At 32.2% G+C, this 25,771-nt stretch overlaps 2 protein-coding genes across 4 annotated transcripts in view; both read left to right on the top strand.

Moving 5' to 3' along the window:
• Nucleotides 1–3,999: 3,999 nt before the first annotated feature.
• Nucleotides 4,000–9,982, top strand: LOC107845701 (protein DETOXIFICATION 18). Of its 3 annotated transcripts, XR_001666951.2 has the most exons (8): nucleotides 4,238–4,640; nucleotides 6,820–7,367; nucleotides 7,856–7,942; nucleotides 8,036–8,092; nucleotides 8,564–8,802; nucleotides 9,126–9,244; nucleotides 9,464–9,648; nucleotides 9,810–9,982. XR_001666951.2 is itself a non-coding variant. In XM_016690158.2 (7 exons), exons 1-7 carry the CDS (start codon nucleotides 4,371–4,373, stop codon nucleotides 9,578–9,580), a joined length of 1,437 nt encoding a protein of 478 aa, XP_016545644.2. In that variant the 5' UTR covers nucleotides 4,000–4,370; the 3' UTR covers nucleotides 9,581–9,868. The 3 variants fall into 3 exon arrangements, 2 of the variants coding, with proteins under 2 accessions (XP_016545644.2, XP_047254362.1); XM_016690158.2 differs by having other exon boundaries at nucleotides 4,000–4,640; nucleotides 9,464–9,868; XM_047398406.1 differs by having other exon boundaries at nucleotides 4,257–4,447; nucleotides 9,464–9,868.
• Nucleotides 9,983–22,954: 12,972 nt separating this feature from the next.
• LOC107845470 (protein DETOXIFICATION 18) overlaps nucleotides 22,955–25,771 on the top strand; it is an 11,300-nt gene continuing 8,483 nt past the window's right edge. Inside the window, exon 1 of the mRNA XM_016689820.2 lies at nucleotides 22,955–23,500. Coding sequence (XP_016545306.1) covers nucleotides 23,243–23,500 — 258 coding nt within the window. The 5' untranslated portion in view covers nucleotides 22,955–23,242. The remainder of the gene's footprint in view (nucleotides 23,501–25,771) is intronic.

Below are 25,771 nucleotides of genomic sequence, written 5' to 3'. Positions count from 1 at the left end.
CCTAATAATAACAAATCAAACATCAAATTTTAAATTGATTTAATTTGGTCCTTGAATCAATTTACTTTTTAACCTAACTATGAACACACCTAGCAAAGAGAAATATGAATAATGAGTAACTCAACAAATGTAACTGATAATCACTTTCTCTATTTCATAATAATATCACTTTCTCTATTTCATAATATTTCATAATAAGTGAATTGTTGAGTTAACGTACACTTATTAAGAAAAAAAATTAAAACATAAATTAGATATTATTTTTCATTTTTTTCCTTTAGTTATTATCAAACTATTTTCAAAGATTCAAGACACTGGTCATGGCAATTACTTTTAAAAAAGTATTATTCAAAACAGTAAGTTAATAGGAGCAATCAAGTTTCTTGAACTCATCACATAAAAAATTTAAATAAAAGGTAAAAATGGAAGAAAATTCCAACATTACTTTTGAAGATTAAATGATTAAGTTAATTTGAACGTTCAAAAGTGCCTCAAGAATTTGAACGTTCTACGTTACTTATTGAGTATTATAGAATACAAATAGTAATTAGTACTATATAGAAGCGTGATAAAGCAAACACTTGTTCGTCGACATATCTACTTGCTTTGTGATTTTACTATAGCACCCTTGTTCGATCCACAATCCTCCTGAGAGCCCTTGATCGATTTTTGGCCCAAAACACGCTCGATCCCCGTGCACACCCAGAAAACCATGGGCTATAGCACACAGATTTGGTCCGAAATGGACCGTTTGCACTATTTTACTCGTTTGACCACCCAAATGGCCCCGCCGACCCCCAAAGGCCCACCATTGGCCGATCCACAGCCCGCATGGGAGCCCCTGGTCAATTTTCGATCCTAAACATGTCCGAACCCCGGTCACAATCAAAAAGTCATGGGCTATAGCACACTAATTTGGCCCGAAAATGACTCATTCGCGTCGTTTTGCCTGTTTGACCAACAAAATGGCCCTGCCAATCACAAAGACCATCCTAGCTGATCCACAACCCACTTGGGATCCCCCAATCAATTTTCGACCCAAAACACGCCCAGGCTCCGGATACACCCAGAAAATCGAGGGTTATAGCACACCAATTTAACCCGAAAATGACCCGTTCATGCCGTTTCGCTAGTTTAACCACCCAAACGTCTCATTTAACCAATATTTTTGTGAGTTTCATACTTCAACTATTAACTATTTTCATTTCATGCATGAACTATCGTCATTTATGTATTAAATCATACCTGAAGAATGGTGATAGTTCATTTTCTTTCATGGTATATATATGTATTAGAAAATTTAAGTTTTATTCATTGACGATAATGGTAAATAAAACACTTGAACTATCACGTTTTTTAGAGTTTCATACTTGAATATTCACTATTTTGTTTTCGGGCACGGAATTATCATTATCTATGTATTAAAGCGTACCTGAAGGATGGTGATAGTTCAGTTATTATTCATGGTATGTATATATATTAGACTATTTAAATTTTATTCATTGAGAATAATGGTCAAAAACACACTTGAATTGTCACGTTTTTGTGAGTTTCACACTTTGACTACTAGTTATTTCCTTTTTGTGCATGAACTATTATCATTCAGTGCCACAGTCATAATTTTCATTGAGGGAGTTCAAAAGTAAATATACGGACTAGTCGAAGGGGGTTCAACATTTATTATATATACATAAAAAAAAATTGACCATGTAAAAAAAATATAATTTTTCGATGAAGGGAGTTCGGCTGAACCCCGTGAATTCAATGTGGCTCCGCCACTGTTACCATCTATGTACTAAATCGTACCAGAAGGATGGTGATAGTTCAGTTATCTTTCATTGTACGTATATGTATTAGACTATTTAAGTTCTATTCATTGAGGATAATGGCCAAAAACACACTTAAACTATCACGTTTTTGCGAGTTCCGCACTTTGATTATTAGCTATATCCTTTTCGTGGATGAACTATCACCATCTATGTATTAAAGCATACCTGAAGGATGATGATAGTTCAGTTATCTTTTGTGGTACGTATATGTACTATTTAAGTTCTATTTCATTGACGATAATGGTAAAAAATACACTTGAGCTGTCATATTTACGAGTTTTACAATTCAACTATGAGTTATTTCCTTTTTGTGCATGAACTATCACCATTTATATATTAAAGCATATCTAAAGGATGGGGACAGTTCAACTATCTTTCATGGTATGTATATGCATTAGACTATTTAAGTCTATTCACTGACGACAATGTTCAAAACATACCTAAACTGTCACGTTTTTGCAAGTTTCACACTTTGACTATTAGCGATTTTCTTTTCGTGCATGAACTATCATCATTTATGTATTAAATCGTACCTGAAGGATGTATATAGTTCAGTTATCTTTCATGGTATGTATATGTATTATTTTATGCATATCTCTGTCTTATTGCTTTGTTTTAGACAAGTTATATTCATGACGATAATGGTCAAAAACACACTAAACTATGTATAACTAGAGTTAGGAAAAATAATGCATGTATTCACTTTGTAATTGCTACTCCTTTCATCCTATTTTATGTGGCACATTTTCCTTTTTAGTTCATTCCAAAAGAATATCATATTATTATAATTAGAAATAATTTAATTTTAAATTTTATTTTTATTCTTACTGAAATGATTTACAACCACATAAATATCTAAGAATTGTTTAGACCTCATGTTTCAAAAGTATTTCTTTTTTCTTAAATACAGTGTCAAGTCAAATAATGTCACATAAAATGGAACAGAAGTAATAGTACTTTGTTTGGTACACTTCCAATTTATGTATAAATAGAGTTTGCATTGGTTATATACTCTATTTGATATGAAGGTGTCTATAACTAATACATGGAAATCCATGATATTAGTAATGCAGCGAATTTTAATGCATGCATTAGCATGATTAAAAATAAAATTGTCCTTCAAAATCTCTTCCACATCCTTTTGAGTAAAAATATACGTATTTTTAAAAAATTATACTACGTAAATTTTTTTAATACCTCAAATTAAACACTGCACAGAACTAATATCATCAATACTACAAAGACAAATTACAAACGATCCCTAAAATGTATAAACTATGTGCTATCTATCTGGACGTAATGCTCAAGTATAAGCTATGTAGATGTAGTTATTTTTGTTGGACCATATATTTTTGTAAATATTCCTACATATAAGGGGTGATAGTGATATTTTATTTTTTGTTAAGAAAAGAACAAATAACAAGATTAATAAGTGGACATCATAGCAGACTTTTCATGGCCAAATGTCTTAAGGGTGATAGTGATACTATTTTTTTCATTTTTTTAAGAAAGGAACAAATAACAAGATTAGATTAAGGAAAAATTACAAAAACTAGTATACTTAAGACTATAATTATAATAAATAATAATACTTTTTTAAAATTATAACTTATAACAAAAGTAGCAATATTTTACCCATTTCGTAGTAACAGAAAAATATGTATTTTTAGTTGTGCATATGTATTTATGAGTAATACATATATATTTGTATATGTATTTATAAAGCAACATTTTACTTAAATACAAAATATAATTTATTATTTTTCATAATTGTGAAACTATTATTATAAAAGTTATAATTAAAATTACGGAGTTATTATTTCTGAAATTTTCTCATTAATAAAAGGTGGACATCATAGTAGACTAAACTTTTCATGGCCCGAAGGCCCAATGCCTACTAAATATTCCTAAATATTAATTTTCGTCTTATTTTATGTGTCTTAGTTTAATTAGTTACAAATTTTTAAAAATAAGAAAAGAATTTTTTATCAAATTATCTTTTATTAAAAGATATATTATTATTATTTTTAATTAAGTGAAATTAATAAATATAAAACTGAAATTGTATCTTTAAATAGTTACTAAATAAGGAGACGTAACTTTTTTTTTGGATCAAACTAAAAAAATAGCAACACATAAAATAAAACAAAGAAAGTAGCATATAGTATGCATATAAAATAATTTAGTTTTTTCTTTCCCAATTTTATTTTTTTAAATTCAAAAACAAACCCAAAAAAAAAATTCTTAATCCAAAACCAAATAAAAGTATGTATATAAAATAATTCAGTTTTTTCTTTCTCAAGTTTTATTTTTCTAAATTTAAAAACAAACCAAAAAAAATAATTTAAAAAAAAAAAGTAAATTCTTAATCCAAAACCAAATTTATAAAAAAAAAAAAAATCTTAATTCATAATCAAACCAAAAAAACAATTCAAATTAAAATTCCATTTGATTTGATTTTTCAGTTTAATCCAAATAATTGACCCCGCTACATCATAGTAGTAGACTTTTGAAGGTAGAGCAAAAAAAGCCAGAAAAAAAATGGCTTTCGAGGATTGTTCATCTAGTCCAAAAAGTCCCCTACTGTTACAGCCATCATCATCATCATGTATTTCATGGTGTGGAAAGTTAATTGATGTAGAAGAAGCTAAGAATCAGTTGTGTTTTTCATTGCCAATGATTGTAGTGAATAGTTGTTTTTACTTTATCAATCTTGTGTCTGTCATGTTTGCTGGACATCTTGGTAAACTTGAACTTGCTGCCTCAAATCTTGCTAATTCTTGGGCTATGGTTACTGGTTTATCTTTCATGGTATGTATTATGCATCTCCCTTTCGTTCGATTTTACTTGTCATTGTTTCGCTTCTCGAGGTCAAATGTGTATTTCTTTTCATCATGTCAATATTTCGTATAGTTTTCGACAATTTAAATTTTAATGTTAAAAATATTGGATTATATATCTTAAAATGTTGGTCAAAGTTCGTAAAGGTTACCTCGAAAAGTGAAAGTGACAAATAAAAGTGCGCAGAGGGAGCACTGCTTTCATAGTCAGGAGTCTTTTGGTAGGATGTATAAGTGTATTAATAATACTGATATTAGTGATATTCACTGAAAGAGAGTCTAAAGTTGCTTGGAGTTATTTGGTAGGGTGTATAAGAATAGTGTTGAATGTATAGGGCGTATTAGTAATGTTGGTATTAGTTATATCGAGATTATTTTAGGCGCGATTTGGTTTGGTGTATTAAAAATAGAGATAAGCATCCAGTACCTCCCCGAACTATGGTCAAAGCTGCTGCGACACACTCCAACTTCACAGGGGTCCTATTACCCCTGAACTCACTTTTAGCGTATTTTTGTCACCCTGTTATGCTACGTGAATTTTTTTATTACATAAAATAAAGCCCACGTCAAAGTTGTTATGTCAACCTTTTTAGGTGACGTGACACCTTTGATGTGGGCCCTATTTTATGTAGTAAAGGTGTCACGTCAGCTAAAAAGATTAACAAAAATATATTAAAATTTAGTTCAACATGGCAATAGGATCCTCATGAAGTTAGAGTGTTTTGTAGCAAATTTGGTCATTCAGGGGTACTAAATGCTTTACTCTTAAAAATAACATGCATTGCATAATTTCTAAAAGAAACTATTCGTTTACAAAAATAGTGAGAAAGGTTGTGAAGGGCAATTGTGTCTTTAACTATGTTAATGCATGCATTAAGAACCCGTACTGGTTCTCTTTCATGGTATGTATTATGCATCTCTCCTCTCTCTAAGATACTACTTTCACAATTAGGAGTCGTTTGGTAGCGTGTGTAAAAAAAATGTTGAATACGGTGTATTAATAATGCTGGTATTAGTTATACTGAGAGTATTTTAGGTGTGATTTGGCTTATTAAAAATAACATGCATTGCATAATTTCTAAAAGAAAATATTCGTTTGTAAAAATATCCTCCACAAATACGGTAGAAAGGATGTGAGAAAGGTTGTGAGGGGCAATTGTGTCTTTAACTACGTTAATGCATGCATTAAGAAGCCCTTAGTGGTTTTTGCGAGTTTCACACTCCAACTATCAGCTATTCTCTTTTCCTGCATGAACTATCATCATCTATGTATTAGAGCACGTTCAGGCAGCAGAAGGAAACAACTACGCGTCGACGATGCGATAATATTTGAAAACACAACTAAACTATCAGTTCTTTTCGAGATTCACACCTTAACTATCAACTGTTTCCCTTGACATGCATGAACTATCACCATCTATGTATTAAAGTCAGGTAGGACGAGGGAACATCTATGCAATAATGGTCAAAAACACACACGAACTATCATTCTTTTACGAATTTCACACATCAACTATTAGTTGTTCCATTTTTCTAGCTGAACTAACACCGTTTATGTATTAGAACACACGTCAATTATCAGCTATTTCCTTTTCCTACGTGCGTCCTACATTGGTAGACGATATATTAAGTAAAACATGACTCATGTAGGTAAGGTCTCGTACACTCTACCCTCTCTAGACCTCACCTGTAGGATTACGTTTGTTGCAGTTGATTTACTAATCGTTTGTTTTTTGTAATGTTGATGGAGTAATTGTTTGTTCTTATATGTCTGATTTATCTATTTAAACGACGAAACTTAAAGTGATCAGTTAATAATTGTCTCAATTTGTGTAGTAGTTAAAGTGAGCTCTGTTAATAACCAAACTAGCTCATTGTGCTATTGAGGATCTGAACTCTCAACTATATGATGATCTTTTAGGTGCTAAACAGCAATGATCAGTAGTTCTTAATTTCATGGTAGTTCTTGGAATGAGTGGAATTGTTTGCAACTCTAACAAAATGATGATTAGTTGTGCAACTTTTCTTGGATTAACGTTCGATGCAAGTGTCAATACACATGAAAAAGAGCATGTCGAATCTAAGAGTTCGACTTGTACATCTTGCCTGGTGCTTCCAATTTTACTGAAGCAAATGTTAACAATCTATAGGTTGGCCTAAGTGGTGCGCTTGAGACATTATGCGGCCAAGGATACGGAGCAAAAATGTACAGAATGTTGGGAATGCATCTTCAAACATCATGCATCACGTCGTTCTTCTTTTCTGTGGTGGTTTCTGTCATTTGGTGGTACTCCGATATGATTCTGATTTTACTTCATCAAGATCCTGACATAGCTAGAGAAGCCGGCGTGTTCTTGAGGTTCCTCATACCTGGATTGTTTGCGTATAGCTTTCTCCAAAACGTTTTGAGATTTCTTCAGGCGCAGTCGATCATCATGCCACTGGCTTTCTGTTCAGTTGGAGCTTTAGTTATCCACATTGGGATTGCCTATACCTTGGTTCATTGGACAGGTCTTGGTTTTAAAGGAGCACCATTAGCGGCTTCCATTTCGCTCTGGATCTCATTCCTCACGTTGTGCCTCTTTGTTCTTTTTTCGAAGAGATTCAACCATATCTGGAGGGACAGTCTCTCGTTCGAGCCATTTCATCATATCCTTACAAACTTGAAGTTGGCTTTGCCCTCTGCTGCCATGGTATGGTAAGAATTAACTGTAAATTTTGCTATTACTATAAGAGTTAAAGAGTTAATGGTCAAAATCACACACTAAGTACCCCGACTTTTCGAGTTTTTTTTACCTGAATTATCACCAACTATTTATGAAAGCACACCTCAACGATCAACTGATAGTTAGGTGTGCTTTCATGAATAGTTGGTGATAGTTCAGGTATGAAACTCGAAAAATCTAGATACTTTAGGTGTATTTTTGACCCTTCACTCAAGAGTTAACTTATATATTCACTGATGTTGTCAAAACAATTTCTTACACAGAGGTGATTACAGGCAACTAATCATAACGAGCGGAAATAGTTACTTGTAAAATAAGACTAGTAAACCTTCTATAGCAGGTTATATTGCTATTATAAAATTTTCATTACACTGTCAGTGAATACAAGTTAAACCTGTACAAAATAAAACGCGTTGTCGTCCAAGCCGTGCTGACAATTTCCTAATTCGATATATATCAGCTTGGAATACTGGGCTTTTGAGCTTCTTGTGTTATTGGCTGGTTTGATGCCAAACTCAGAAACAACTACTTCTGTCGTCGCAATGTGGTAAGCTTCTGTCCTTTTCAACAACACATTTTCGTGATTTCGAAGATTGAATTTTAGTTGTTGACACCAATTATTCTGGTTTTTGACCTGCAGTGTAAATACACAAAACATAGCCTACATGATATCTTATGGTTTGAGTGCAGCTGCAAGGTAATGTTACCATTGACTCTTCAAAAATATCGATGGATGCGTGTCCGGGTACTTCAAAAATAGTGTATCTTTGGAGAATCTGGCAGGGGTACGGCAAAAATTTGGAGAGTCCAAGCGACACAGGCTAAAACATATGTAGTGTTGATTTGTGTGACAATCTCATCTAGCTGTTTAAGCTGTTAACATGAGCTCGCCTATACTTAGTTATGCTTCAACATACCTTTGGGTGTGCGGGCTTGATATTTGTTGAAGGACTAAGACTCACACGTGAACCGAGGGTCTGTCAGAAACAACCTCTTTACCTCCGCAAAGGTAGGGGTAAGGTCTGCGTACTTCCTACCGTTCACAGACCCAATGCGTGGGATTGCACGTATGTTGTTGTTGGACTAAGGGCTCGCACGTGAAAACTCTTTCTGATAACAAATGACGGGGAATGTACTTTTATTTACTCAACTATGTTTCAACGTGCAGCACTAGGGTGGCAAACGAATTAGGAGCTGGAAATCCTGCTAAAGCTAAGCATGCTATGTTTGTTACGCTCAAGCTATCTGTTCTTCTCGCTATTGCTGTGGATTTAGCTCTATTTTTGGGTCATAATGCCTGGGCTAGCCTCTTCAGTGACAACGCGGAGATAATTAACAAATTTGCCTCCATGACACCTCTCCTCTTAATCTCCTTTGTGTTCGATTTCATTCAAGGAATCCTCTCAGGTTAACATTTTTCATAGCTGCAATTCACTATGCACCATGACTTCTTTTCCTTTTTTTTCCCTTTGAGCCGAGGGTCTACCGAGAATAGCCTCTCTACCTCTCGAGGTAGGGGTAAGGTTTGAATACACTCTGGGATTCCCAGACCTCATTTTTCATAGTTGCAATGCACTATGCATGTGTGCGCTTGCGTTTGTGGGACACTATTTTAGTCTTACACATTCAGTAAAACCAGTCATCAAAGGGTTCGTGTGGATAATGGAATGGTTAACGTTACTCATTTTGAAAACTCTACTAAAAACACAACTTGTAAATGAATTGATCAGGTGTGACTCGAGGATGCGGATGGCAGCATTTGGCTATGTGCATCAACTTAGCAACTTTCTATTTCATCGGCATGCCAATAGCCGGCCTTCTCGCTTTCAAGTTCAACCTACATTCTCAGGTAATTCAACTGCACCGTACACGCCATACTTTCAGTATAACTACATGTAACTGTTCATAAGGATTGGAACTAGCTACTAATCTGGAAAATAAGGCAGACGACTCGCTACAACAGGTTTAAGTTACAAGGATAATATAAAAGTTCTTTACACGGTCAGTCAACGTATTTTGTTGCTCTAACAAAGTTCGATATTGTTTTCCGGAAAAATATATGATGCAGGGTTTATGGTTGGGGTTGATTTGTGGTCTAGCTTGCCAATCTACTGGCTTGTTGCTACTGACATTGATGACCAAATGGGGAAAACTAGAAGTCTCATCAAATAGCAATAGAAATTAGTCGAGGTGCGTGAAAGCTGGCGGGACACGACGGTTATCAAAAAAAGATAAACTTTGCACTGGACACTGATGGGCTTGTTGGCCATTAAGGGTTTGTTTGTATAGCGGAAAACATTTTCCGGAAAGTGTTTTCCAAGTTTTTCGTGTTTGGTTGTTAGAGAATTTTGAGAAATATTTTTTCTACGAAATCAATTCCCTTACGAATGAGGAAAATGACTTCCTGAATGGAAATACGGCAAACAAGGTCTGCAACTAATTTATTAAGAAAAGTTTTAATTATTCCCATAAACTTGTAAGGTTTTATTTAGTGTACCTCCGTCATAGGCGAATTCAGGATTTGAGCTTGACGGGTGCATCTCTATTTTTAAATATAGTAATTAATAGTGTCAAAGTTCGACATACAGTTCTTTGAAAACTTATTAATTATATATTTTATAAGCAAAATTTTGATATTATTGAATATCATTAATTAGATTTAATATGACAAAAGTGTGTTAAATTCAATGCACTTTTATATTTTGAACAATAATAGAAAGTTTTTGAAAAATATAAAATTCGAGAGATTTGCTTGCTAGATGGTTGCAACGGGTAACGTTTGATTTAAGTCTATCCGACTCATCACACAATAAGAGCAACTTTTAAGTGGCATGCTCAACCATCTCACCAACCAAGCCAGTTGTTTTCATGGTTACACGACATATATTTAATGTAACACTGTGATATACATATATAGATATACAAACTATATATACAGAGTTTTTTTCGAGGCTAGCAGGTGCACGTGCACCCCCTTCTCTCAATGTAGGTCCGCCTCTGCCCCCGCGAAACTTGTTATTTTAATATATCGACTCCCCCATCGTAGTCCACCTGGCACGAAAAGTGAGTACAAACTTAAGGAGGCGCGTGATGGAGTAAGAAAATTTGCAACATCATCATTTTTGCAATGGTAAAAAATGAAGAAAAAAGAACCATTTTTTTAATTTTTTTCATAATTTCAAAGCCCCCATCTCTCTCGTCTCTTTCTATTTATTCTCCCTTTTACTCCGTTACTTTCAAAATTTCTTAAAATAATTTCTTTCAATATGATTTTTATGCTTTAAATCAAATCCTTAACCGAAATAGTAATTGAAATCTAGAATGAAACACTAACCAGCAAAAACAACCTCATATTTTAACAGAAAGAAAACAAACAAAAGCATATTTTTTTAAATAATAGCTTACTTAATCGAAGAAAACTCAATCTGAAAATTAAATATTCACTCAAAGTCTTAACTTTTCTCTATTATGGAGCAGAGAAAAACTCAAAAATTTCACCCTCTTCTTCACAAAAGCTTTTAGGGAGTGAAAGTGAGTGATTTTTTATATAAGGTAACTATGAAAGAGGGTTCAATATTATTTATCCATGTGGACATACACATAGGTCATTATTCCACCGTATACGTGCGTGTTTTACAGAGCCCACGATCAAAATATGCCACAAATTTTAAAAAGTGACGAAAATATGTCATCAAAGTAGAAAGTAACCAAAATAGGCTTGGTGCACTTTTTTTGTACACTATATCATATTTTTTCTAACGTTTGCACTAACGGAGTTAAAAGTGGATGATGCACTTTCTTTGTGCACTATTCATTTTTTTTATATATAGTGCACTTTTTTTGTGCACCATATAAAAAAATGAATGGTGCACAAAAAAAGTGCACCATATATATTTTTGTTTCATATGGTGCACTTTTTTCGTGCACCATATATTTTTTTTCATATGATGCACTTTTTTTGTGCACTATATAAAAAAAAAATATGGTGCACAAAAAAAGTGAACCATTCATTCTGATAAAAATATATGGTGTACTATTTTTGTACATCATTCATTTATTTCTATAAGATGCACATTTTTTGTGCACCATCTATTTTTTTCAATTATGTGCACTATATGAAAAAAAAATATATAGTGCACTATTTTTATGCACCATCCATTTATTTTTCATATTATGCATAAAATTATTGCACCATATATCTTTTTTTCATATATGAACATAATTAATGACCTACTTTTCTTTTTAGTCCGTTTAAAAAAAATGACCCTTTTTCTTTTTTGGTAATACTTTAATTTCAACTTTTCACATAACATGTTTAGAACCATAAGATTAAAGGGCATTTTGGTACATTTGACACAACTTTAATTTAAGGCCACAAGATTCAAAAATCGTCTTCATTTTCTTAAATTTTGTGTCAAGTTAAAGTAGGTTATTTTTTTTTAAACGGATGGAGTAACTTTTTTTTGGATTTTCATGTAGTTTATAATAAATTAGTACGTTGTATAATTTTTTTTGTAAAACGTAATAAGCTAAGTATTATGTTTTATAATTTTTTTTACTGTTCAATTCCGTTAATTGATCGTTAAAAAAAAAAGGTAAAACGTAATAAATTATTATATTTAGACTATTTTGATAATTTATTAAATAGGTGACTTATTTTGATCACTTTATTTATTTGTTGATTTATTTTGATTCCGAATTTAATTGTCAAATCAACTTTTTGTCAAATCCAAAAATTACGAAAATCCAAGAAAATTATAAAATATAACAATTGGTCAAATCAACTTTTTGAGTAACTTTGTCAGCTTTATGTCAAATTGCAAGCTGGAATTCCAATAACCACAATATGTTTTATGTCAAAAAAATTATGTTTTTTTTTTGTAATAAATTTTTACGATTTACTTAAACAAAAATATTTTATACAAAATTCTAAAAAAATAAATTACGTATTAGGTTTTACTAAATATTTTGTTAAACATAATAATTTATTGCATTTTACAAAATTTTCGATTAGACAATACACTATTTTTTATTTTTCGAATTTTTGTATAAAACGTAGTAATAATTTATTACTCCCCGTTCCAAAATAATTGAATTATTGGAGTATTGTTTAGTATTCAAAATAATTGAATTGTTCATTATTCACTATAGATGTTCGATTTTTTTCTTATTTTATCATTCATTAATTAAATTTTCAAGGTTGAGTTTCAATAATCATTACTAATATTTTGGAGTTTAAAAAGAGCAAAAATGGAAAAACATGACTAATTTATGTTTTTTTATCCTTTTTCTTAAAAGTATGTCATATTCCAACAATTTAATTATTTTGAAACAGAAAGAGTACATTTTACTAAATTTTTATAAACATAATTACAAAAATTTTGATAGAATAATACACTATTTTTTAGTTGTTGAATTTTTATGTAAAATATAAAAATTTATTACAAAGAAAAAACGTAATTTTTTTTAAAAAAAATTTCATCCAGTGACCCGTACCCGTATTAGAGCCCAACTAATCTAAATTCGCGTCGGGTAGGCCCCATCCGGGGGTAGCGAACATAATTTCTTTTTACATATAGCGTATTGTGGTTATTGCAATTTCAGTTTGTAATTTGACATAAAGCTAAAAACTTAATTTTTTCCTACGAATTACTCTAAAAGTTGATTTGAGCAACTGTTACATTTTATATTTTTTTTGGATATTCGTGATTTTTGGATTTGACAAAAAGTTGATTTGATTTCCGTATAGTTTGTAATAAATTGTTATGTTGTATAATTTATTTATTTTTTTTGTAAAACGTAGTAATTTATTACGTTTTATAAATTTGTTTTACTGTTCAACTCCGTTAGTTGACCGTTAAAAAAAGAAGGTAAAACGTAATAAATTATTACATTTAGCTTATTTTGATAACTTATTAAATAGGTGGCCTATTCTGATCACTTTATTCATTTTTGACTTATTTTGATTCCGAATTCGGGGATAATAGGATAATGTCCAGGACATTATTTGACAACATTTTTAAGTCTGCTAGGATGCTCAAGGAGTGGAGATGGAGCACGATGATTCCCTTGTATAAGAACAAGGAGGACATTCAGAACTGCAGTAACTACCGGGGTATTAAGTTGTTGAGTCACACGATGAAGATTTGGGAGAGGGTAATGGAGCGGAGGTTGAGGAAGATTGTGTCTAATTCGGAGAATCAATTTGGATTTATGCCTGATCGCTCCACGACTGAGGCAATTCACCTAGTGCGGAGACTGATAGAGCAGTATAGAGAGAGGAGGAAGAGGGATCTGCACATAGTGTTTATTGACCTGAAAAAGGCGCATGAAAAGGTCCCTAGGGAGGTTCTGTGGAGATGCCTAGAGGTGAGGGGGTTCCTGTGGCGTACAACAGAGTAATTAAGGACATGTATGAGGGGACAAAGACTCGGGTAAGGACAACGGGAGGGGATTTCAAGCATTTTCCTGTCTTGACAAGATTACACCAGGGACCAACTCTTAGTCTATTTTTATTCGCCTTGGTGATGAATGTGTTGACGCGGAGTATACAAGGCGAGGTGCCTTGGTGTATGCTTTTTGCGGATGATGTAGTTTTGATTGAGGAGTCGTGACAAGGTGTTAATGATAAGCTGGAGGTTTGAAAACAAACCCGGGAGTCTAAAGATTTTTGGTTGAGTAGGACCAAGACGGTGTACTTAGAGTGCAAGTTTAGTGACTCGAGGCAAGAGGAGGAGGTGGTAGTGAAGTTGGAGTCCCAGGCAGTTTATAAGTGGGATAGTTTTAAGTATCTTGGGTCTATGATCCAGGAAAATGGAGAGATAGATGAGGATGTCTCTCATCGTATTGGGGCAGGTTGAATAAAATGGAGGCTCGCTTCGGGAATTCTATGCGATAAGAAGGTGCCCCCAAGCTAAAGGGAAAATTCTATTAAGTCGCAATCCAGACGGGTATGTTATATGGAGCGGAGTGTTGGCCGGTTAAGAACTCTCATATCCAAAAGTTGAAGGTGACGGAAATGAGAATGTTGCGTTGGATGTGTGAATTTTCAAGGGCTGATAAGGTTAGGAATGAGATTATTCGGGAGAAGGTGAGTGTGGTGTCGGTGGAGGATAAAATACGGGAAGTAAGGTTGAGATGGTTTAGTCATGTGATGAGGAGGGGCACGGATATCCCAGTTCTTAGGTGTGAGAGATTGGTCTTGAATGGCTTCAAGCGGGGTAGAGGTAGACCAAAGAAATACTGGAGGGAAGAGATTAAACGTGACATGAAGCAGTTACAGCTGACTGAGGACATGACCCTAGATAGGAAGATACGGAGGAAAAACATTAGGATAGAGCGCTAAGCCGTGTGGGCGAATAGGCAGTAGTTAGGAGGGCTTTGGTTCTGGTAATATTCAATTTTATTGGGGGATGTCGTGCATATGTTATTTTATTGTGTCCCATGCCTTGGATTTTTTTTTATACTGTCCTTTTCGTGTGCCGGGGGTCTATCGGAAACAGTCTCTCTAATTCTTTGAAGGTAGTGGTATGGACTGTGTACATTTTATCCTCCCAGACCCCATGATGTGGGAATATACTGGGTTTGTTGTTATTGTTATTGTATATTGTGGGTCTCGTGTAATTATTATTCTTTTCATTTTTTATTGAAATGTCATACTTTTTTATTTTTTAATTTACTTACACAAAATCAAATAACATGAATAAAATAGGGTGAAAAATTATCATACAAAAATATTTTTATTTCTTATTACTAAAATTATCTAACTTTAAAGTTTATTACACATAAATCACTCTTATTTGTTTATCATATAAAAAGTCATCCAATTTTAAATTATCACAGTAATTTTTTTCTAATTTTTAAAAGGCAATGAAATGTTATAATAAAATTATTTATCATTATTTTATTCAATAAGGTTATTTAGATTAATATATATATCTTACAAAGTAATAATAGAATTAAAAACCCCACTTAAAAAATAGGATAGTTTCTAATTAGCATCCTTAATATATGTGCATTTTTTTAATTACAATTTATTTTATTTTTTATGTCTTGACCCTTAAAATCTCATTAAATTCTTACAAAATTATAATTAATCTCATTTTATTTGTTACAAAGACAAAGAAAAAAAAAGTGAAAAATAGAATTAAGAAGAAAAAAAATAATAGTGTTTCAATATTGATTCATACCTCAGTGAATTTAATACTTCAAAAGTATATTTATTGAGATTATTTATTAGTTTAGTTTGGTTTACATTAAAATCATGTGTGTGTTTTTTTATTGTTTTTTTATTCGCTGTTCGGTACCCGCATTAGAGTCCGACTAATTCGAATTTGTGCCGCGTAGGGTCCCATTCAGGGGGAAGCGCTCTCTATCAAGGAATTTTTCATACCTAAAGCTCAAACCTGAGACCTCCGATTAAGGGAGGAGCAACTCCACAGACATACTAATATATATATATATATATATATATATATATAAAAGTTATTTTGGTTAGTGCTAATTTGTTTGTGATAAAATTTGGAATAAGATCATTCATTATACTTATAAAATTTTGTGTAAAATAGAATTATTAAAAAGAAAAGAATTGGTATTATATTAAAATAAAGAAGAGAAAAAGTACTAGAGAGAAAGAAAGAAAAAAAAAAAATGAAACAAGAGAAAGGGAAATTAAAAATAGAGTGGGCTGGCATAAGGGCCCATATTTCACAAATTTAAAGGAGCCTCATCCAACTAACGTTGGTTGCACGTCAACCATCATGAAATTTTCCGTATGTCCTTTTAAAGTGAGAGGTGGAAAAAAGCACCCGTTTGATCATATCTTTTTTAAATTAATTTTTAGACTTTTGAAAAAAAATAATTTAATATGATTTTAGACCCTCAATTTTTAAAAATTATTAAAATCACCCAATTACTAATTTGCCTACTAAAATACAATTAAATGTTGAGAAAATAATTTATATGTCTTCAATTGATAAAATAATTAACAACAAATTAATTATTATGATTGTTATTCTTCTAAAATTTGAATAAAAATATTATAAGCACGAGCTAAATAATTTTATCTAACCATAATTGATTAAATAGAGAAAAATATATTTTGACAAATATGATTGATAGATATAAATATATTTTATATATTCTTAAATTTGTTGATAAAAATTCTTAATTATTTTCAGTTGAATTAATTATTTTATTGAATTTGATCTTTTTTAAAAAATTACGAAATTTGTGTAAAAATTTAAAGATTGGGATTATATGTAATAATAATGAAAGTTGAAATTGAAAGTGGAAAAAAGGAAAAACAACAAAAAGTTGTTTTCCATTTTCGGAATTTTATTCCAAAATTATTTTTCAAAATTTCATAGCCAAACACCATAATTTTCAACTCCAAAATTTTTTTTCGAAAAAATATTCATATCCAAACGGCCCTAAGTGAGACGTGGAAAAAAGCAGGAGCACAAGATTTGAATATCTAATCCACACAACTACCCTGGGATCAGTTGCTTTCCCAACTGCAACACATTTAGGCCCGTTTGGTCATGAAAATTTTTCTCTTTTTTTCAAAAAAAAAAAAAATTCGGAGTTGGAAATTATAGTGTTTGGCCATGAAAATTCGAAAAATAATTTTGAAAAATTTTTCTGAAGAGGGAAAGTAGGTTTTTGTTGTTTTCACAATTTTTCAACTTCAATTCCAACTTCTATTATTATTACATATAACCCCAATCTTTTAAATTTTTACATAAAACTCTCCTTATAACATTACTTTTTCAATATTATGTATATAGCAGTTTTAAAGAATAAGATAATTATAATTTCAAACTTAATGTTATCCTAATTAATATATATTTCTTTTTCTCTCTCATCATTATTTTTATCCCTTATTTAAGACATTATTTTACTACTAATTTATATTTATACCCATAAATATATAAAGTATTATATTTATAATAGAAATATACAAAGTATGTTATATATAAAGTTTATACCACGTATATACCATAGACACATATATAAATATACAAAGTATTAAGAAACATATTAAGCATATTTATAATATAAATATACAAAGTATGTTGATATAATGTACCATAAATATGCAAAACATGTTTTATATAGAAATAATTTATTCACACGCAGTAAAATCTTTTATGTATAAGAAAATTAAAGAAATAAATTAACGGCACCCTAAAATTTAATAACAACTCATCATTTCTTATTTTTTTTAGGAACGGAAAATGATGGAAATAAATTAAATAAATTTCTAAAAAAATAAATTTATTTGAAAGATAATATTTGTTACCTAAAAAATAGAAAGCAGTGATCTGTTAATATAACATCCATATTAAAAAATTTCAAATATGAGAAACGGCTATTAATGTAAATATTATATATGTCATAATTGAAACTCAGTAAAATATGGCCATATATATGTAATTATTTCTATAATAGTGGTTAATTGTGTTCCTTTTTCATTAGTAGGTAAATTTTAGTTGGGTGATTTTGATAGTTTGTAAAAGTTAGGGCATAAAATCATATTTTAAAAAGTTTTTCAAAAGTAAAATTAAAAAAAATAAAAAAAAACATGGCAAAACACAACTCCAACTCCAATTTCAACTCCAATTCCGGAAAATTTTAGTTTTCATGGCCAAACAACTACTTATTATACTCATTCCGTATCAATTTACGTGAAACAATTCGAATATTTAGAGTCAAAGGTAACTAGTTTAATTTTGACGGAGGAAGTAATTTTGAACGGAAGTTTTTATTCCCTTTGGGCACTTTTATTTATCTCATTTCGCTTTTCAAGAATCAAAAAGTATGGACTTTCACCAAATGTTTTACATGTCTTTTTTGGTCATATTAATACGAGAAGAATCACAATTTATGTCATTATCCATAGAGTTATAATAATAATAATAATAATAATAATAATAATAATAAAAATGATGTCGTTTTAACATAAAAGGTAAAACTTTGACAGTGCACAAATATGACCTTTAACTATTCAAAATTGCACAAATATGACCTCTCTCCAAGTCAGCCCTTTTAACGACGTGACACTGTGTGATTGGATTACCTTTCCACGCAGGCGCGAGTGAGACTCACGCATGGAGTTGCAAAATCGGAGGTCATATTTGTTCAGGTTTTGAATAGTTAAAGGTCCGATTTGTGCACTATCAAAGTTTAAAATCAAGGTTATAATTTGTTGTCAAGTTTAGGGTCATTTTATGTATTAACTCTTTAAATTTTTTAAGGGTATGTTAGGTATGGAGGAAAATGTACAATTATTTGTCAAATTAACTTTTTTTTGCAAAGCAAAATGTCACATGTGAAAACGAACAGAGGAAGTACATGAAATCTTTTACTCCCCATCGTATTTTATGTGTCATCATTTTCTTTTTGGTTCATCCCAAAAAGAATGTCATCTTTTCATATTTGGTAACTATTTAAAGATACAATTTCACTTTTATCTTTATTGATTCCACTTAATTAAAGATAATAGTAGTAGTACAACAGCAACAAACAAATTCAGTGTATTCCCACATAGTGGGGTCTGAGGGGGTAAGATGTACGTAATCCATACCACTACTTCAGGAGAAGTAGAAAGGTTGTTTCAGATGGACCTCCGGCTCAAGACAAGGAATAATAAACAAATACTTAATAGAGCATGGAATAGGATGTCAAGACAAAAATACGCCACCCACAAAGAATAATAAACAAAGAATAGTAAACACATTCGTAATAAAGTATACAACGAAGTGTCCTAGCAAAATTAATACATCTACCAAGTAATATCCTACCCCAACGACTCAAATTGGTATTAGCCTTCTATCCTAATCCGCGCCCTCCAGATCTTCCTATCTAGGGTCAAGTCCTCAGTGAGCTGTAACTGCTACATGTCCCATCTGATCAACTCTTTCCAGGATTTCTTCGGCTTACCCCTACCCCGCCTGAAATCATCCAAAGCAAGCTACTCACACCTACGAATCCGTGTCCCTCCTCATCACATGCCCGAACCATCTCAATCGGACTTCCCGCATCTTGTCCTCCATCGAAGCCACTCCAACCTTTTCTCGAATAGTCTCATTTCGAACTCTATCACCCCTATTAAGCCCATACATCCAACACAACATCCGCATTTCCGCCACCTTCAATTTTTGAATGTGAGAGTTTTTCACTGGTCAACATTCCACTCCATACAACAAGGCCGGCCGGACTGCCACCCTGTAGAATTTGCCTTTAAGCTTGGGTGGCACCTTCCTATTACACAACACCCCCGAGGCGAGCTTCCACTTCATCCATCCTGCTCTAATATGATGGGAGATATCCTCGTCAATCTTACCATTCCCCTGAATCATGGACCCCAGATACTTGAAACTATCCCTCTTACACACCGTCTGAAAATCCAACCTTACTACCACCTCGTTTTCCTGTCTCACGTCATTAAACTTGTATTCTAAATATTCTGTCTTGCTCCTGCTCAACCCGAACCCTTTAGACTCAAGAGTCCGTCTCCACACCTCTCCACATAATACCAAAATAGTAGTAGTACATTTTTTAATAAAGAATACGATAATAAATATTACCAAATCTGTCCTTATTTCTTAAACTCCGTATTTAATTACAATATACTACCATATAAAATAAGACGGAGGGATTATATATTTTATTTAATTAAAATAATATTACTTTTATATTTAAAGAAATCCTGGACCACATATAGATAATGTCAAAGTGAGACGTGGAAAACCGCAAGAACACAAGATCTGAATATCTAATCAGCACATTTATTATATTCATTTCGTCTCAATTTTCAACCATCTAAATTTTAAATTAAAAATACTAAATTAATCTATTTCAATTTACCTTTAAAGTTTAGTCAAATTGACTTTCACAAGAATAAAATATGACAAGTAAAAATAAACAGAAGGAATACATAAAATTTTTCATGTTTTTCTAAGTAAAATTTACATATTTGATAACTATACAAAAAGTATTATAAGTCATAATACATGAAAGATTTGGTCTGTCGGAAATCGTCTCTCTACCTTCACGCAGTAATGGCAAGGTCTGCGTGCCATCTACCCTCCTCAAACACCATTGATTCCATTAGAAGCAGACCTATAGCAAAATTTTTGGTGCCCCAACGTTCATTAAATTCAGCACAAACTAAATATAATTATATAAAAAATGTATAAAATCTAATAATAGATCTAGAAAAGCACCCACTAACTTTTAAAATTTAAAATCTGTCACATAAAATATAACAAAGAAAGTATGTTACTTTTGTTTTTTACATCAATTTATGTATGGCAGATGAAATATTGAGAGTCCAACGTAATTTTTTTTAAAATTGTACTTCCTCCGTCTCATTTTATGTGTCGTCATTTTCTTTTTGAGTTCGTCCCAAAAATAATGTCACATTTATTTATTTGTTAACTATTTAATGACATCATTCTCATTTATCCTTAGTGGGTCCCACTTATTAAGAAAAATAATTAAAAGTTAAACATTAAAATAACTTTAAAAGGAATAATTTTGTAAACTTTACAAAATCTTTACTTATTTCTTAAACTTCATGCCCGGTCAAATAGTGACATATAAAATGGAACGAAAATATAATTTTTTTAATATATTTTTGAAATTATTAATTATTGTGATACAAAATAATTTTTTCATAATTTTTAAATATATAAATTATTTTAGAAAGACCTTTTAATTATCGAAAATATATTTTTTTATGTAAATAAAAATACACGATATAAATAAAATGTGAAAAAGATGTTACCACACCAAGGGCCCTAATGCATTGAATATTGAAAACTAATGTGGGGTAAATATTTGCATTAAATAAAAATGGGTGAAAACTAATGTGGGGCCAAGTATGCATTAAATAAACAGCACGAACCAGGGACGTACTGCTTGATGAGACTCGCCCAGAAAACTCTGTTGGGAGCGCTACCCCTCGAATGAGGCCTTATTCGATGCGAAATTGATTTAATCGGGCTTTAATGTGGGTATCGAATACCGGATGAGAAATTAAAAAAAAAAAAAACTTGAGCGAGGAAAGCATAAAGCTGAAGTAGGCATGTTGATGCTCAGCTGTGTGGTTATTTTCCTCTTATTAATAAGTAACTAGTTTAGGTGTACGTGTCTCACGCATGTACCTTACTTTATTGAATTCAAACATTACACTAAATATGATATTTGTTTAAATAATAATAATGAATACAATAATTAAATTCAATATTTTTTAAATAATTTATTTAATTAAACCTAACCTTTATAAAAAAAAAATTTCAAAGCCGATCGATATTCATCTACCACCTATAAACTAGAACCAAATAATATGATGATAGAGACATCAAAACAATATAATTAATCTAACCTTTACACAAACATTTTTTTTAAAATCGTCCGACACTCATCTACTACCTATAAACTATTACAAAATAATACGACAATAGAAGTATCAAAATAATACAGTTAAACTTTACCTTTTACATTAAAAATATTCTCAAAACAAAAATATAAAAATAATGCAGTTAAACCTAATACACGTGAATATATAAATTATATCTACCAGCTTATTTTAATTTAATTTAATTTGTTAATTAGACAATAATTAAGTTAATTTTACAATTAATAAAAAATAGGGGGTTGGTGAGGTGCGGGGTGATAGGATAAATGTCATTTTAAGTGAGACGTGGAAAAAAGTAGAAGCACAGGTTATGAATATCTAATCAACACAACTACCACCCTGGCATTTATTATATTCATTCCGTTCTAATTTATATGGCATAATTCAAATTTTACGAGTCAAATAAATTGTTTAATTTTGACGGAGGGAGAAATTTTGAACAAAAGTTTTTACTCCCTTCGTGCACTTTTATTTGTCATGTTTTACTTTTCGAGAGTTAAACTGTATGTCTTTTTTTTATCATGTTAATATGAGAAGAATTGCAACTTATGTCATTTTTTGTATAGTTTTTAAATATCTAAATTTTAATTTAAAAATACTAAATTAATCTACTCCAATTGTTAGTCAAATTGACTTCTGCAAAGCACCGTAATTCGAGTGAGATTGTCATGGCGCAAAAGCAGATATGATCTGATATTCCCTTGTTCCCTGTATTGGTTATGTTCTTTAATCTCGTCTAGCGGAAACTAATCGAGCTCTGTTTGATCTCCCAGAACCGGAAGCTGAATCAGTTGCAGGCTATAATGTAGAATATGCGCGGGATGCGATCCTTAATAGTTCACTGTTGGTGAAAGCCAATGTTCCGGGGTCTCGGGGACTCATTCTAACTGAAACAAGGGGCGGGTTTTTACCAACTTTCAAATATTCTATTTTATGGAAAAGGTGAGCGCCTAGCGTGAATGGTTACTTTACTAAGCAAGATAAGACAAATGCGACAAGTAAAAATAAACGGAAGAGTAGATGAAACCCTTTATGTTTTTCTGAAGTAAAATTTACATATTTGATAACAATACAAAGAGTACTGTAAGTCACAATACAAGAAAGATTCATCTTTCGAAAACAGACTCTCTACCTCCACGAGATAACGGTAATGTCAGCATATACTCTACCCTTCCCAAACATTACTTGTGTGATTCAATCAGAGAAAGACTTGTTTGAATCTGCGAGATGGAGGGACTAATCAAACAGTCACCAGACATAGCTTTAAGACACAAAATGACACATGTTAGAGTGAGTACAATAGTCACTGTCATTGCTTTAACGCACAATAAAAACATTTTGGAGTGAGTATATTAGTAGGTGGATAAGATGTAGGAAGACATCATAGTACACTTGAGGAAAGAGCAATAGTAGCAGAAGAAAATGGCTTCTGAGGATTGTAAAAGTCCCCTGTTGTTACAACCAACAGATATCTCATGTAGTAGATGGTGTTCGAAGTTGATCGATGTAGAAGAAGCTAAGAATCAGTTGATGTACGCGTTGCCGATGGTCGTAGTGAATGGTTGTTTCTACTTGATCAACCTTGTATCTGTCATGTTTGCTGGACATCTTGGGAAGCTTGAGCTTGCTGCTTCAAATCTTGCTAATTCATGGTCCATGGTTACTGGTTTTTCTTTCATGGTATGTAAATGTATTATGCATATCTCCATCTTATTGCTGTGTTTTAGATTAAATGAACAAAAACAGATTTGAACTATTACTTTTTTTGCGAGTTTTGTTACATTTGCTCCGGTTCGAAAGTGTGAGAGGCTTGCTATGAATGGTTTTAGGTGGGGTGATTAGGCATGATAAAGAGCAATTACAACTTAGAAGGACATGATCCTTGATAGGAAGGTGTGGAGGACTCGAATTAGGGTAGAGGATTAGTGGGTAGGAGTTCGGCCGTGATAGTAGGGATGAGTGCTTGGTTTGGATCTGCCCTTGGAGTTTCTTGTTCGTAGTGTTTCAGTAATGTATATGATTTTGAATAGATAGTTTATAGTATTACCTTGTGGGTGTCTTGGTTTCCATTATTATTTAGTGTAATGTGGCCTTTTGTTTGTTTCTTGAATTCACACTTGGTCAAACAAAGTTGCTACCAAGCACTTGCAGGATAAATTTGTTTTCTTGTCAAATTTGATTGGCAAAGTAGTGTGTTGATGTCATTGATGACATCAACGTAGGTTTGTTTTGTGCCTATAAACAGAGGCATTTCCACCCTCTTTGGAATATACCATTTAGAGAAGAACACCAACATTTGAAGAAGATTTAGTTGTGTTTGTTTTCTTCTTTGTAGAGAGTATTTGTAAGAGAGTTGTGTTGGAAAGTACTTTGAGTGAACCTCTTTTTTGGAGTGATATTTGTGAGGTTATTTTCTTGGGTATTTGGGATATTAGAGTATTTAATTACTCTAATTTTGTACTCTCTTTGTATCTTTATACTCTTTTGTTCCGTTGGTGTTTAGTGAAGTTGCTTCTTTTTTGGTTGTGGACGTAGGTCAAGTTGACCGAACCACGTTAAATTTGTGCCTCCTTTATTTTCTCAACTTATCGTTATTATCGTTTTGTTATCGTCTTCAAACAATTACTTTGTTTAATTCCGCACTATTTGGGATTCTCGATCCTATCAAATTGGTATCAGAGAGGGGTTAATCCTGATTTTGTCTTAGTAGTCACCATGATGATTACAAAGATTTATGTTGAGAAATTTGACCGAAGTGCAAACTTTGATATATGGCAGTTGAAAATGGAAGCTATCCTAGTTCAGGATGGTTCAGATATGGCACTGCAAGGAAAGGAGAAAATTTCAGAAAAAATGACAGACGAGGAGTTTGATAGCCTTGATAAAAAAAGCGAGATCTAGTATTATACTAAATCTCTCTGATGATGTATTACGTGAAGTAGCTTCGGAAACCACTACCAAAGGTATGTGGGAAAAGTTGAAAAGCCTGTATATGAAAAAGATGGTAGAGAATAGACTCTACTTGAAGCAAAAGCTTTATACAATTCGTATGGATGAAAATAATTCCATACTGTCACATCTTGATGCCTTTGATTCCATTCTTATGGATTTAAGTAATATAGATGTCAAGGTAGAGGAAGAAGATCAAGCTGTTTTGCTAATATGTTCCCTACACCATTTCTTTAAGAATTTTAGAGATACTATACTTTATGGGAAAGAAACTATATCTTATAGAAAAATCAAATCTATGCTGAAATCTAAAGATCAGATATATAGAGATATTACCGGGGAAGGTAGTGGAAATCAGGCGTCCGGTTTATTTGTCAGGAGTAGATCTAATGAAAAGTCTAGATTTAGTAATTTAGTGTGTTATTACTGTCATAAAAAAGGCCACATCAAGTTTTATTGTCTTAAGTTGCAAAACAAGGGAAAAGTAAAGAAAAATGAGCACGGGGATTTCGACACCGCTGAAGCAAGTGTTGCTGCTGATGAGATTGAAGGAGCAATATTTTTAGTAACCGAAAATACTTCTTGTTCTAACAATGAGTGGATTTTAGATTCGGCTTGTTCATTTCATATGTGTCCTAACAAGGACTTGTTTTCTACATATGATCTTGTTGAAGGTGGAGTTGTCTTGGTAGGCAACAATGTTGCTTGCTGTTAAGAATTCGTGCCCTACTGATTTTCTTATTTTCGCCTAACTTTTGCTTATCGATGGAACGTGTTGCCTGACGTGTTCCACTGACGTGTTTCAAGGAAGCAGTAAACAGAAAGTAAGGAATACAATGATTTTTACGTGGAAAACACCCGGCTCAAAAGGTGTAAAAAACCACGACCTGCACCTCTACAGGATTTAACCCCAACTTCACTAAAAAAAATCTGAGCCTCAACAACGACTGATTACAAAACTCTTGTAACCAACAAATAGGAATTATAAACTCTAATTCCTAT

The sequence above is a fragment of the Capsicum annuum genome, chromosome 10 (assembly GCF_002878395.1).
Source record: "Capsicum annuum cultivar UCD-10X-F1 chromosome 10, UCD10Xv1.1, whole genome shotgun sequence".
Classification (NCBI taxonomy): domain Eukaryota; kingdom Viridiplantae; phylum Streptophyta; class Magnoliopsida; order Solanales; family Solanaceae; genus Capsicum; species Capsicum annuum.
Note: the sequence above shows the minus strand (reverse complement) of the source record. Positions and strands in the feature narration are given on the sequence as shown.

Excerpts from the sequence above, each read along its gene's own strand:
- LOC107845701 (XM_016690158.2), top strand. The coding sequence starts at position 4,371 with ATGGCTTTCGAGGATTGTTCATCTAGTCCAAAAAGTCCCCTACTGTTA. Across the intron at positions 8,803-9,125 it reads CATTCAAGGAATCCTCTCAG|GTGTGACTCGAGGATGCGGA; the intron begins GTTAACATTTTT and ends TGAATTGATCAG. Across the intron at positions 9,245-9,463 it reads AGTTCAACCTACATTCTCAG|GGTTTATGGTTGGGGTTGAT; the intron begins GTAATTCAACTG and ends TATATGATGCAG.